We start from the raw sequence: 15,304 nt of genomic DNA, 5'->3' as shown, positions 1-15,304 counted from the left end.
GACTGCAGGAGAGGAAACATATAAGAAAAGCAACTGCTTGAACGCATGGGTCGGGGTGGACATGATTGGGAATGTGGACTCGAAACTACCACACCAATGAAACCACCAACAATTTGGAAATAGGTCTTGATCAAGGACACATGACAAAACCAGTGGAAATGTGCATCAGCCATGGGTGGGGGGAGTGCTGGGGGTGAAGGGGAAAGTAGGAGCATGAATCATGTAACCATGTTAAAAATGATTATTAATAAATGTTTAAATTTTTAAAAAATATTAATAAATGTTTAAAAAAATTAAAAAATAAAATAACAAATAATAACAAATAATAAAATAATAATTTTATCTAAAAAAAAACCAGTGGAATTGCTTGTCAGCTCCAGGAGAGGGGAGGAAGGAGGGATGTGGCAAAAAAATTCTAATTAAATAAATAAATTTATAAATAAAAATATGGTTGCCAACAAAGTGCTATATAAGATTTGAAAGGAAATGTTATTTCCAATTCTAGGAATCAGGGAAGGAAGTTCATGAATGGAGTGGTATATGAGCTAGTATTTAAAGGATCAGTTAGAATTCCAGAGATAGAAAGGAGAGAGGGAAAAATTTCAGGTATTATCATCATCATCATCATCATCAGGGAGGTGACATATAGAAGAAAGCACACTGAATTCAGAAGAGATGGGTTCGAATCCCATTTCTGAGATTTATTACCTCTGTGACCATAGGCAAAGTGAATAAATCTCTCTGGGCCTCAGTTCTTCATCTGAAAATGGAGACTAGATGGTCCTCAAGCCTCTTTTAACACTCGATCTTTTGATGGCAATAGAAAAAAGCAGTTTTTTTAGAGTCAAAAAGACCATAGTGAAGCCTGGCTATGTGAACTTGGGCAAACCAGTTAAGTGCCTCCCTTTTTCCTTAGTTTTAGTGGCATAGTGGTTAGAATTTGGGCTTGGAGTCAGGAAGACTCATCTTTCATAAATAAACAGACTTGTACGAAAATATTTATAGCTGGGCAAGTCACTTAACCTTATTTGCTTCTGTTTCTTCATATGTGAAATGAGCTAGAGAAATAGCAAACCACTCTAGTATCTTTTGTCAAGAAAACCCAAATGGGGTCACAATGAGTTGGGCAGAACTGAAAAACAACAAACTGAGGTTCACATCCCAGCGCTGATACCTTTTGATCTATATGACTACAGGTACTTAATCTGAATCTCAGTCTTCTTCTGCAAAAAGAGGATATAAATGCCATTGTCCCTATCTGGAAAGTCAGAAAGTATAATGGATAGACAGGCAACTTTGGCATTAGGAAGTTTAAAATACAACCTGAGTAACTCAGCTTCCAGGTAATTCTCTAAGTTATGGAGTAGATAGATGGTCTGCTTTGGAAAAGGGAGTTTCTTCAATGACTGTACCTAACTCCACTGAAATCACAGAGCTTTCCCCAAAGTACCAAGTTTATTGTTTTTTACTAGGAGAAAGCAAATGTATATTAAGCACTTTGCAACCTTCAAAATACTACTTAACTGTTATCCTCCAATTGAATGTAAACTTCTTGAGGGAGCTTCATTTATTTATTTTGGTTTTATATCTCTAGGACCAAGCACAGAGCCCTCCAAAGTAGTAGGCATTAAGTAAATGCTTGTTGAATTAAATCAAAAGCCTCCCTTTTTTAAATGTTCATACTCTGTCTATAATAATCTGACCATCAACGCTACTGGTTTGTTCATATGTAAATGTAAGAATTAAACCAACAGAGATTTTTAATCTGAGTTTGAGATCTTGTTTTTTTAAAATAGCATTTCAGAAACCATTATTTAAATATCACTGGTCTCTTTTGTAATCATATGTTTTATTTTATACCTTTAAAAACATTACGCCAAGAAGTGGTCCTTTATAGGTTTTGCCAGGCTATCCATGGCAGGAAAAAAATTAAGAACCTCTGGTCTAGAAGAAAAGTAATTTGTAGGACTTTGGAGATATACAGGGCCAGGGAGAAAATTGGAAAGTTACAAGTACAGCCTTTAATTGGGGTTATAATAGGTTCTCAGAATAACCTAGTCTAAGTAGGCTATGTTTACTTAGCCTATATGTACCATACTACAGAATGTACTATGCCATGGTACATTCTATAGTATGACAAATGCTCTTCTTTGGTCCAGAGTTTCCCAAACTAATTTGGTTACTGAACACTTTTAAACTTGAAATATACTGATAGAACCCATAAATGCCAGTCCCCAAAGTCAAAGGGCATGGACATTTTCAAGCTAAAAAAAGCAAGGCATACATAGCAATGTATTATATGTAGTATAAAGAAGGAGAAGGTTATGAGAGACACAGGTTGTGAGGAAGAGTTTGTGGAGTTTGTGCCGCTGTGTGTGTATGGTACAAGATCTAAGAAGGTGGTGGTGTAGGTTGGGAACAAAAGTATATGTATATCACTAAGTAGTTGGAGTGATTATGTGTGTACAGCACAGGATTTAAGGTGAGATAGTGGGATATGGGATGGAGTGAATGGAGAAGAAATACTTGAAGGATTAGAAGGAAGAGAAATGGTGTGAAGGTAGATAATAGTGTTTATGTTGGGGAAAGAGGGACAGGGCTGCAGAGTGGATTATTTACATCTCAGCTTTCTGTATTAGAATACTGGCAATAGATGGGACCTTTTTATAGATGAGAAAATGGAAGCCTAAAGAAGCTGCATGATTTGCACAAGGTCACACAGATATTTCAGTTTTATACATATTTATTATAGACAGCTAAGTGGTGCTGTGAATAGAGCACATTATTTAGAGTCAGTAAGACTCTTACCTCAAGCACTTATTGGCTGTGTAATCTTGGGTAAGTAACATAATCTCTGTATTTCCTCATCTGTAAAGTGGGTATAATATCAGCATCTACTCCCCCAGAATTGTTATGAGGATAAAATGAGATGATATTTTGTAAAGCACTTTGTAAACCTTAAAGTAATATAATGCTAGGTATTATTACTAACTATTTATTACCTACTATGTGCAAAGTGCTGTCCTAGGTGCTGAGGACATAAAGACAAATACGAAACAATTCCTGCCTTCAAAGAGCTTATATTCTATTAGGTGATTATAATATATAGCCAAATAAATAAAGATAAAACTATTATGAAGAAACTTCAAATCGGAAGGAGTGTTAATAACTAATAAAAAGATCAGAAAAGGACTCATATCGGAAATGGCATCTGAATTATGCTTTGAAGGAAGCTAGAGAATCAACAAGGTGGAGGTTTAGAAGGAGTGCATTCTAGGCATGGTGGATCCCTTTGTGCAAAGGCATGGAATACAGCTCAATTTAGTGAGAGCCATAACTAGAACCTAGGTTTTCTAACCTCCTAATCAAGAACTTTCCCCACTGTATCATGTGACCTAATGAGCATAAATATCAAGAGTTGTCTGTATTAGAGGACACCTGCCCATTTGTCTCTCCTTCTGTCTGAGCCAGTGCCCACTCTTGGTAATTATCTGGATTGCTACTAAGCCAGAAAGGCAGTGGCTGGTGGACAGAGAGACAAGAGCAAGTTTAGTTCAAGATCTCAAAGACTATCTAGAGGGAAATGAAAGAAAAAATGTAAAACAATCTTGGGACTAGACTAGATATGAGAGGTCCAACAAAGGAGAGGAAATCTTGACCTGAATCATTTTATCTCAGCAGAGGTAGGACCTGAATTTTCCCAAAGCCTGGAAGCCCGTGGAACAACCTACCCTTTTTAGACAGCAAGCATAGAAACCTGAGAACTCTTTCTAAATGGCTTTGTCATCCTAGGGCTTCCCACCCCCCATCATCATCGTCAAACACCTTGAAGACAGGGATCATATTATTTTTTATTTTTGGGTCTAGCACCTAGAATACAGTGTACACATATTAAGCACTTAATATACATTGTGGAATGGATTTGGATATGCAATTCACTGTATTAGATGCTAGGAACAGAAAGAGGGGGTGGGCAACATTGCCACTCAGCCCTTTCCTCATGTTAAATAGATATTAGGTTTAACTAGACAAAATAAGCAAATCCTAAGTGGGAAACATCACCAGATCTCTTGGATGCCAATGAAGCAAACATAACCCAAGGCAAATTCAGGAAGTTAAAATGCCTCCATGGAAGCTGTATCATAGCACATACCTCCAGAATGACCAGAATGACTGGTCATCTGAATACCCATCAGCTTTCCTGATAGAGCCTCTGGACTCTTCTCCCAGACTGTGTCTCTTTCCAACTCTTTCCTCACTCCCCTTAATAGGTTATTGGTGCCAAGGATCACATTTCAGCTGGGTTGGTTACACAAAAGGCCTGGAGTAAATCCTGCTGATCTTGTGTAAACCCAATTTGTAATATATGCGCAGTCTCTGACAGGACCAAATAACCATTTGGGCGATTAGGCTGGCGGGGACCAGGTAGCTGGCCTGGATGGGACTGCAGAGCTGGCAAGTTCAGAAATTGATTGGGTGGGTCTGGAAGCTGTGCTTGAGAAAGGAAAGATACAGAGAAAGAAAGACACACAGACATCCAGAAAGGAGAGGATGACAGACTAGGCGAGAGAGAAAGAGAGAGATACACACACACAGACAAGAGATAGAGGGTGACAGAGAAAAAAGGGGAACAGAAGAGAAAGAAACAAAGACAGAGAAAGAGACAGAAAAAAAACACAAAAAGAGATATGGGGGGGGGCAGCTGGGTAGCTCAGTGGAGTGAGAGTCAGGCCTAGAGACAGGAGGTCCTAGGTTCAAAGCCAGCCTCAGCCACTTCCCAGCTGTGTGACCCTGGGTCAAGTCACTTGACCCCCATTGCCCACCCTTACCAATCTTCCACCTATGAGACAATACACCGAAGTACAAGGGTTAAAAAAAAATTTAAAAAAAAGAGATATAGGGAGAAGAACAAAAACCAGAAAAGTGGAAGGAAAAATAACAGGGGTGGGAGAGAAAGAAACAGGCAAAAACAGAGACAGAGGCAGAGCCAGAAATAATTAGTGCAAGTGACAAAGAGTAAGACAGAAGGCAAAGTGAGGCAGATGGGACAGGAAAAACAAGACAGAGAAGAGAGAGAAAGGAGATTGAGACAAAGGGGAAGAGACAAAGGGAGTGAGAGACTGACATATAGAGAAGGGAAGGAGAGATGGAAGAGATAGGAAGAAGAGAAGAGACATTTGAGGCCTGAGCTAAGAAGGGACCTTAGCATTTTACAGGTATGCAAACTGAAGTGATATCTAAAGGAATAAAAAGCATTATATGAGGCAAGTAACTAATAAGAAAAGCTCATAAGAAGAATACAATATGGAAAGCAATATGAAGAAAACATGGAGTATTACACAGAGCCTGAGGGGAAATAGAGGAGGAGAGGAGATAGAAGAGAAAAAAGAAAAGATATAAGAAAGGGAGAGGGGAGGCCAAGAGATTAAAAAGAGAAAGTTATTGGGAGACAAAGGAGAAAAAGAAGAAACAGAAAAGTATAAATCACATTTAGTCCAGGAATTGTAGGAGTTTCTTGCTCTAGCTTATCTGAGGAGAGGTCTGTCTTGCAGGACTATAGACTGGTTTTCTTCAGGTTGTAGCTTAACTAGACTTCTTTAGGGGGCATACAGGTTGCTCTAGGGTAGGTGTAAAACCATTCAGCATGTGGCCTGAATGTGGGAAAAAAAGGAAACCTGGCCTGGAATTATTTTTGCTCCACAGTTGTGGGGCTTGAATTCTCCCATGCCTACTAGTCCTTGATAGCTTTTTTGAACAGTAGCAACCAGACCTTCTGGAACTATCATGGATCTCTACCACTTGTAAATGCCATGAATGCTAATCATTTCCTTATATCCTTCAGAGAGTTCTCTGCTTTCCCTCTTTCGGCCCCAGTGTGAAAAAGATGGAGAGGCTGTACAGGTTTGGAGGGCTCTCCCTATCTGCAGTGAAGATGCTAAAACCCCAAACCCACTATAGGCAAATTCCCAGAGCTAGGAGTGAAGCCTCCCAGCAATACTGGGCTACTTCTTCTCCTCTTTCAAAATACCCTTATCTTCCTTGAGGGATCCAGAGAGTATGTTAAGCCTAGGGGTCTTCAGGACAGATGAACCAGAAGAGTATTTTGATTGTAATCCCGGTCATTTGTCTCTGCCAAGGGCAGACTGGTGTTTTTAAAAAAACGCTTTAAGGCTCAGTATGCTTGCCCCACTGGTCTGGACCTGCAGTGGGCACCCCACTGTGCCAGGGTGAAGCTTAAAGTCTGTTAGGCATATTATTCACATCTCTGCACTATTATTTTTCCTCTGTCCTATTGCAACCTCTGAGGCAGTCCACGGGGCTGGTTGATTGTCTGAAAGAGTTGATGTGAAGCTTGCCCCCCTCTCCTTTGCTTTGCCCTGCTGCTTGTAGTCCACAGGATGGGGAAAGTGGCTGAAAGGCTTCCTCACTCATGCAACTCCAGCCAAGAACCTGGACCTGGACAGACCAGGATAAATCCCCTTCTTAATCCCTTCACTCCATAGGATCCACCAATTCATCACAAAGCCTTATCTAAAAAAAGTCTCATTTAAATTTTTTTTAAAGGCCTCATGTTTTTTTTTTTTTTCTTGTGGATTCTCACATAGCTAACTGCAGGACTCCATTCGACTTTCTGGAGAGGATGAAAGGCTGAGCTGACCGAGTGAAAATTTGACCCTATGATTCTAGGGAGTCTGGGGACTTCTGATTTGAAGCTTAGACTGCTCAGCCATAACCTAATGTGTCAAAAAGATGCTGGCATCTATAATAGAACATGAAAATCCTACAGGTGCCAAATGTGACAAATGCATAGGCTTAGCTATTACATACCTACTACATGGCCCTCCTGAATGAGTGAACTTATCACCATGTTGGATATTTGTGCCTGTATGGGTGGCATGTGCATGAGTCTATGGGGATCTATAAATTTAATTAGTTCATTTTATTAAAAACTCTTACCTTCCATCTTAGAATCAATACTTTGTATTGGTTCTAAGGAAGAAGAGAAGTTAAGGGCTGGGCAATGAGAATTAAGTGACTTGCTCAGGGTCACATAGTCAGGAAGGGTCTGAAGTCAAATTTAAACCCAGGACCTCCTGTCTCAGGCCTAGCTCTCTATTAATTTATATTTATTATTTTTGTATTTGAGTATATTAATAACTGATGATGAAGGTTAACATAAAGGAAAAACAAGAAAGAATACAGTTTAAAAAAAACTTACTGAGTAACAGTAAAAGAAATCAGTTTATAATGCATAACAAAAATAAATATAATATAATGTCTTATGCTTATTAAAAAAGCCAGGCATTTTGATGATTAAATGCTTTTGGGGGGTCATAAATATATTATCATACAAAACATTTCCATGTTATTCATTTCTGTAAGTAAATAATCTTATAAAACCAAAACCCCCAAACAAGGGTATATATACCTTAAATCAGAGCTTACTTATTCACACAAGGAAGATGAGAGCCTCTATTATACATGTGGACATCTCTTGACCTGCAGATAGACTTTACTTGTTTATACAAAAACTTGGGAAAATTCACATACAAAAAACATAAATACAGTACCCATATTCCCCTGATCAAAAAAATCATAGGATTTTAGATTTAGAATTAGGAAAAAAACACACCTTAGATATCATCTAGTCCAATCCCTCTTTTTAAAGATGATAAAACTGAGACCCAGGGAATTTAGGTGATTCACCCAAGGTCAATGCTCCTTTTGCTGTAACAAGCTGATACTACTGAGTCTGAACATGAAAGATTCCAATGCTTATCTTTGCCTCTCCTACCTGGGTCCAGTAAGTTGTTGTCTCTCCTCTCTCATACAGAAACTCCTATGGAGATTATACATGGAGTGGTGACAGGCCCCTTTTAGATAAACCTTAATTCACTGGGAAACAGAAGAGTTGCCCCCCCCAATAAAAGAGAAAGACCCACTTTCCAAGAAGGACACTTCAGAATCTCCATGCTCACTCTCCACTATAGGAATTTCTGAAACATAGCAAGAGAAGGAAGGTTGAATAGGGTGTCCCAGGGTCACTATATCCACTATAGGAATTTCTGAAACATAGCAAGAGAAGGAAAGTTGAGTAGGGTGTCACAGGTGTCAGTAGAAGTTATGAAGAAGAGAAACATGCATCATATCTTTATCTTTTAGTCTTGCTTTTTCAAGACTCAGTTCCTGAAGGCTATAAAGAAGTCTTTTTCTGATTCCTTCCACTTCTATCTGTTCTCCCTCTCACTTCCAAGTATTATGTATCTAAGTGGTTCAGTAGCTAGAGTATAGAAAGATTTAAGTTCAAATTTGTACTAGCTGTGTGACCTTAGGCAAGTCACTTAATATCTGCTCAAGATTAAGCATGTCTGCCCAAGTTTCCACCTTTGTAAAATAGGGATAATAGTATATCTAACCATCCTTTCTCCAGGGTGCTGTGAGGATAAAATGAGATAATATTTTTAAAGCACTTCGCTTAAAGTTTAAATAACTATGTAAAGCACTAGTTATTATATTACCTGAGTATATGTTGTATTCCTTCTGTGGAATGAAAGTTCCTTAAGGACCAGAAATATTTTCTGTTTTGTTTTGTATCTTTAGAACTGAGCACAGTGCCTTTTACAGAGTAGGTGATTAATAAATGTTGATTGAATTGGAAGAGTTAACTCTACAAAAGTTCTCAGACTAATTTTGTTTTCTTTTGAAGGTGATCCAGAACACAGCTGAGATAAGAATGAAGTTAACTGTTTGTCTTCTAAAATATTTTTTCATAGAGAATTTGGCGTGAGGATAAGGGAGTTTATGCTTGCCAAAAAGGCACTGTTATAAGATGGCTCCATGACCTGGAACCCAAGCACAGTATCAAATCTCCTATTTGGTTTCTCTAATCTGAGTAATCCCGGCCAAATAACCTTTTTAAATCTTTCTATTTGCCCCAATATAAGTCAGACCTTGAAAAATGATGTTGTTTCTGAAAGTGACAAAAAAAAGTTGCCATTTCTACACCAGTTGCTTTCTCCTTTAGGGAATGATAAAATGTCAGAGTTTCAGGGGTAGGAGTGTGGAGTTTTGGGTGAACTGCCTCATATAGAGTGTATGTCATAAAGAGTGGTACTTAGATAACCCTATAAAGTATAGGTGTGGTGGGTATCAATTTTGGGGAATGAGTGTAAATGCCTCAATGTACATGAAGAGTTTAATGAACAGTGCCGAGTTTGCTACAGTAATTACTCCTTTTATAAATTCCTGTGATTAGCAGCTATGATGCCTTGGAACAAAAGAAGAACAGTGATTAATGAGAATAGAACTTCCTAATGAATTCTCAAAATAGTGCTTGGAAATCCCTGTCCCTTTTTCTGAAGCCTCTTTGCTCCATTCCCACAGGAAAATTTACCATTATCAAAACCTCCAAGATAGTGATACTACTGATAAAAACAGGGCTAAAGAATCTGTTCTTTTACTGAAAATGCTGGTGATTAAAGATGATACAGTCTCATTTAATTTTTAAGCACTGTATAATATTTAAATTAACCTCTTATTCAGATATAAATAAAAACAACAGAATTCATGATAATACTATTCGCTAGGCAGAAGAATGTTTTAGAAGATTTAGTTTATGACACCTCTGATAAAAGTGCTTAATAATAAGGTGGCTTCACCTAAATATGTGGTAGTCTCATACCCTGGCCCCTGTGCAGAACAATAATGGTGGGGGGCAACTAGGACTTTCCCCCAGTATGCTAATTAAGAGGCTACTGACAGTTGTGAAGAAACAATACAGTAAAAGAGGTTTATGGAGGATGGTTAAAACAAGTGAACTATTAGTGAGTTGGGGAAAGTCCTTTCCCAACCTACCCTAGCTTGTACCTGATGGGTCTTCCCAGTAGCAGTTTCTGTCATGACGACCCCCTACCCCCATCTTGATCAACCAAGGGCACACTTTGTACCACTTGCTCTGGCACAAAAATTTCTAGTTATAGATCTGATGCCCAAGGACAACCTGAGAGTCTGGCTCCAGTGAGTCTCAGAGAGGGAAGGGAAAAGGTCTTCTTGGGAAGGCCCAAGTTGCTCAGATTTCCAACAATGTAACTGTGTCTTTGAGCTCTCAATTATTCTATGAGTCTGTTATTTTTCCACTCAATCAGTAATTCTTGTTTGTGTGTGTGTGTGTATGTGTGTGTGTGTATGTATGTGTAATACTTAAGGTACTTCATTTTTCCCCTTTAGAGAATCCCCCTCCTGTGTAATTGATGTGGCTATAAGACTCTCTTGATATGATGTTGTGGCTTAATAAATTAATTACAGTGACAAAAATCCCTTTTCATTGGTTTTCCTGTAATTTTGTCTTCAAAGGCAACATGTACTCTGAACCACACAAAATAATTCTTTCAAATGTTGGTAGTTTTAAGGTAGAAAAGCCTATTCTTTTATGGTGCACTGAGATGAAAGAACCTTTGGGGCCTATATTCTAAGTCTCCTACCCTCCCCACTGAAGAACCTTGGAAGGTGGGAAGCAGCTCCATATATAGGAGAATAATAATTTTGAGCTAAGCATGGTGGTTGTTCTACACACCTGAATGGATGCAGGGAGCAAAAACTGTCCTGAAATGGGGGATTCTGGCAGTTGGGCCATGGTAAAGCAAAGACTGTCAGGGAGCTGATGTGAGTGAAGTACACGATGCACGCAGCTGCCTTTGATGAGCTATTCACAAATGACAGAGCCCACACTGCAGCTGTATTTTCCCTAGTATTTGGTTAATCAAAGTTTTGCAGACAGCTTCATTTGTGGCTGTCCCATGCAATGTTAATATGATGAAAAATATCAGCACCACCATCAGGAGAGGGGCAGGAAGGGGTGGACAGTCACAAAAAAGATGTCCAATTAATTATGGAACAGTTTTCTATCTGAGAGGACCTAGTCCAGTTCCCAGCAGGTTTGGGGTCCAGAAAAGAGCAGCATATGCTCCTTTTTGGAGCAAGAAAAGGTTAATGAGTTTTTAATGTAATGGAGAGAACAGAGTCTTGTTGGTTGAGGCTTTTCACCCCCAGGTTGAAAAAAATACCTAGTCTAAAAACCTTTGCCTGTTCCGATGCTGCATTTTAATGCACCACAAACTATGTTTCCGTCTTGCTTGAATTCACATTTTCACTCTGCTCAATTGTGCTGTTTAGATTTAATATACAGCCTACATAAGAAACAAACATCCTCACTCATGCACAAGTTTATGTAAAGAGCTTCTATCCAACCACCTACACCATAGATCTTACAGTAAAGAAAGCTTTTATTTTAAGGAGGAATGGCTAGGTGAAGAATGATCCCCTCCTCCACTTTCTTTTAATTTTTAGGTGCTTTCTACAAAGAATGACTATATGCTTAATGCTTTGACACAGCTAAAGATAGGCAGGAGATGAACAGCTGTGGGATTTGCAAATACTGTGCACTAGGATTCACAAAAGAGAGGAGGAAATACACCTCCCTCCTCCGTCTATTTAAAAAGGGGGAACTATGGCATGGAATGTTGTTTTTGCTGTCAAGCATGGCTGTGTCATAAGATCAGAGATTTAGAACTGAAAGGAAGTTCAAGGATCACCTAGTCCAACCCTCCCATTTCAAAGATGTGAAAACTGAGACCCAGAGAGGTGAAGTGATTTAGTAGCAGCAGAGGTGGGACTACTGGTTCCAAATTCAGCAATCTTTCTATTGCACCATGGAGCCACTCTGTGACATCTGGTTTAATCTGCTTTTCTTTGTTACAAGGGAAAGCTCATGGTAGAGAGTTTGGAGAAAGAATTCTACAGAAAATGACTAAAAATAAAAGGCATCACAAAAACAAATAGAAACAACAAAGCATGGATTGAGAGCCAGGCCTAGAGACGGGAGGTCCTAGGTTCAAATCCGGCCTCAGACACTTCCCAGCTGTGTGACCCTGGGCAAGTCACTTGACCCCCATTGCCCACCCTTACCAATCTTCCACCTATAAGTCAATACACAGAAGTTAAGGGTTTAAAAAAAAAAATTAAAAAAAAAAAATTAAAAAAAAAAAAAAAAAAAAAAGAAACAACAAAGCAATAGATAGATTGTGCTGATTAATAAAATAGAGAGGGAACAGACCTGTAGCTTCATTAATAAAGAATACTCTTTCTACCAATGTAAATCGGTGTCTTCTCTGCAACTTGGTAGTCTTAGAGAATTGTTAAGGAAAATGAGAGTGATTTTCCCTGGGTCACACAGCCAGAATATTAGGCTGAGGATTTGAACCTAGGTCTTCCTGGTTCTGTGGACTGCTTTCTATCTACCACACTATAATACCTCTCTCTACCAATTAACAAAAATGTCAAATAACTTGGAAAAAATACCCAGAATGCTGACGAAAGTTATTTCCTTCATAAATACATGTACTCTTCAGTAGCGTAAAAAAGATTATTTATGACCCCTTGACTCATGACATGGAGGAGCTCCTTCCATGGCTAGCTATAGAAGAAAAAAGAAAGCATGGATGGAACAGAACTTTTGACTTGATTTGCACACATTGATATGGATGGTGAATCATTAGATCATTGTATTTTGCCCATTCTTCACTCATGACCCTTCAGAAAGCACTGAATCTGATGTCATCTCCAAGATTTGATGGAGAAATTAGGAACTAGCTAGCTTCCTCAAGATGGCATTGACTCATCATTACAGAACCTACTATGGGAGATTATGAGTCCACATATCTTCATCTATGTTCTAAGGGCTACAGAAAACCTCATCCTAGAAGTCTTCCCACTTTTGTTCACTGCAAGAAAGGGGGATGGGGAAATTTCTTGTGATGATCTCAGCAGATGCCAGTAGGTGCCTTCACCGTATACAGTGAGATGCCCAGTGTTAGCTAGAAGTAACAGGTGATGCCAATCTTTCTGATCTAGGGGAATAGTGGATTTAAACAGAGATTGGTTTTTACGTTCTCCATCATTCCAATTTTTTCCTACATCTCTGATGAAAAGAAGATCCCCATAGCTCATCTCTCATTAGTTTCTATGGTGCATATTGTTTGTCAAATTGAGTCTACCTGGATGTGTTTGAGTGTATGTGTGTATGGGGTGCTGGGGCTAATCTAGAGGCACAGTTACCCTCTGACCATAGCTAAGGGCCTGCTCTATGGCTGCTCTGCCCCATGGCCCACCCCCCTTTATGACTTATCAGTGATTCCCTGGTCTGTGGTTGTATTGGTAAAGAAGGGGCACAAGGTGGTAAGAGGGAGAGAAAAGCAAATACCAACCACCATTTCACTTCAAGAAAGAGAAATGACACACACCTTTGGTTTTCTTTATCACTTCTGGGAGGAAGACATAATCAAGAGACCCAGGAGGGCCTGAAATAGGATTTTCAATTCAGACCCTCAGAAGGCCAGTGCCAAACCTTCAGTCTAATCCAGGATGGACTTTATACTCCTTTTATCTCAGTAGTTGACTGGGGTCCTAGATTCAACTATAGGATATCCTTGTCTCTGGGAGGATGAAATACACAGGGGCAGGGATCTGGGTTGAGAGGAGAGTATGGTGGTCTGGTCCCTTCTTTCTCTCTCTCTCAACCTTTTAAATAACTGCACTCTGTTAGATTCCCTATTCAGGATTTCCTCCAAAGCAGGCCCGACCAGCAACTCTATTCTAGTGGACAAGAAAGGCCAAAGGAGGTTACAGAGATGGAAACCTTCAGGGCCAGGCTGGCGGGGTAAGCTAGGGAAAGGGAGCGGTCTTTGGACGGCTGGACTATCTGCAGCTCCTCTCTTCTGGGAATGTGGGAAAAGCCATTCAAGGGAAGATAACTTACACATATCTGATCCCTACTGCGGGGGTCGGGTCCCAAACTGACTCCAAGGGCCACACTTCTGTCTCTAGGATGGAAAAAGGGAGGGAAAAGCCAGAACTGCCTCGCAAAGCATCCCAGAGCTGGCAAGAACAGGGTGGGAGGTGGTGGAGGTAGGGGGAGGTGGTAAGGGTTTCAGAACCTTTCCGAACCACCCCTGGTCTTCGGGGAAGACTCCTCTCCTCCCCCAAGTTCCCAAATAATTTTGAGGACAGATCCGCATCTCTCTAGCCTGAGCTCCCGCTAGACGCCGCAGTTTGCAAAGATTCTCGCCCCCGCGCCATTCCCGGCCCCTCAACTCACACCCGGGGCTGGGCTCCTGATCCCTGCAGGGTCTTCTCCCACACCCCTACTACTCGAGCTACAGAGCCTTCGCCAGCGCGGTGCTTTCTGCGATCTGCTCTCGGAGATCCGCCCCCTCCAAGCCGCCGCCGGCGCCGTTATCTCCGCTGCAGCAAAGCTTGGGGCTCCCCCATACACACCTCTCTTTCCCTCTTCTCCACCCCCCGCACTCCCCAGGAATCGTAGACAAGCAGGCAGAGGTGCCCAGGGAGGGTCGGGGACGCCCCCAACCCCAGGCTCCTGGCAGCTCGGGAAGAAGTTCCTAATACTGTCCCCTCCCCCCTTATTTGTTCCCCTTCCCCCCCCCCACCTCCTCTTTCTGCGGCCCGGATCCCGCACAGTCTTAAAAGTTACAAGCAAGTAACACGCCAAACTCAGTCCCCTACCCCCCACCCGACCCTCCTCTTCTTCAACCACTGTGCCCAGGAGATGACCTCGACCCGAAGGGAAGGCGAGGAAAGGGGCTTTGCGAACCAGGACGTCGCCGCAGCGCCCACTCTGGCCCGGCTCGGCCTGGCCCGACCCGGCCCGGCTCTCAGTTCTCCAGGTGCGGAGGAGAAAGCTGAGCGGAGCCAGGGGGAAAGGGGTGGTGGTGGTGGTGAAGAAGAGTCCATCTTCATCCCGCACCAAGGCAAGGGGAAGAAGGAAGCAAGCTGCCAGCGAATAAAAGGTTAAGTCCAGCCATCTGGGCAGGCTGCTCGGATCTTGGTTACCCCCACCCCCCAAAGCACGTGCGAGTCCGGGGGCCAGGAGCTGGGCCGGCTAGCTTACCTGTTGGAGGTAGAGGAAGGCAGGCGGGCAGGGCACTGAATGCGGGAGCATGCTGCCGGAGTTGGACAGCAGGAGGCAGCCCGAGTTCGCCATGGAGCACAGCATGGGGCAGCAGATGGGCGCCCGACTCCGAGGAGGCAGTTCGGGGATCCTCTCGCACCCTCTGCTCTGTCCCTCTGGGTGTTTGAACGAGCGGGAGTGTTTCCCTGGCTCCCTCCCTCTTTCTCTCCTCCTCCTCTTCCTCCTCTTCGGGCCCTCCCCTCCCCCTCGTGGCGCTGTTTAAGGGGGAGGCATCAAAGCAGCGTGCCTCTGCCGGGTTCTCCCCCAGCCAGGGCGGGGAAT

The 15,304-nt window shown here is 41.6% G+C and overlaps 1 protein-coding gene across 1 annotated transcript in view; it reads right to left on the bottom strand.

The window, feature by feature from the left end:
• Nucleotides 1-15,101, bottom strand: part of RBFOX3 (RNA binding fox-1 homolog 3) — a 218,517-nt gene extending 203,416 nt beyond the window's left edge. The window contains exon 1 of the mRNA XM_044675173.1: nucleotides 14,963-15,101. Within this exon, the coding sequence (XP_044531108.1) occupies nucleotides 14,963-15,067 (105 nt within the window). The 5' untranslated portion in view covers nucleotides 15,068-15,101. The remainder of the gene's footprint in view (nucleotides 1-14,962) is intronic.
• Between the last annotated feature and the right edge of the window lie 203 nt (nucleotides 15,102-15,304).

This window comes from Gracilinanus agilis, chromosome 4 (genome assembly GCF_016433145.1).
Source record: "Gracilinanus agilis isolate LMUSP501 chromosome 4, AgileGrace, whole genome shotgun sequence".
In the NCBI taxonomy this organism is placed as follows: domain Eukaryota; kingdom Metazoa; phylum Chordata; class Mammalia; order Didelphimorphia; family Didelphidae; genus Gracilinanus; species Gracilinanus agilis.
The sequence above is the reverse complement of the archived record's forward strand: the minus strand, read 5'-3'. Positions and strand labels throughout refer to the sequence as shown.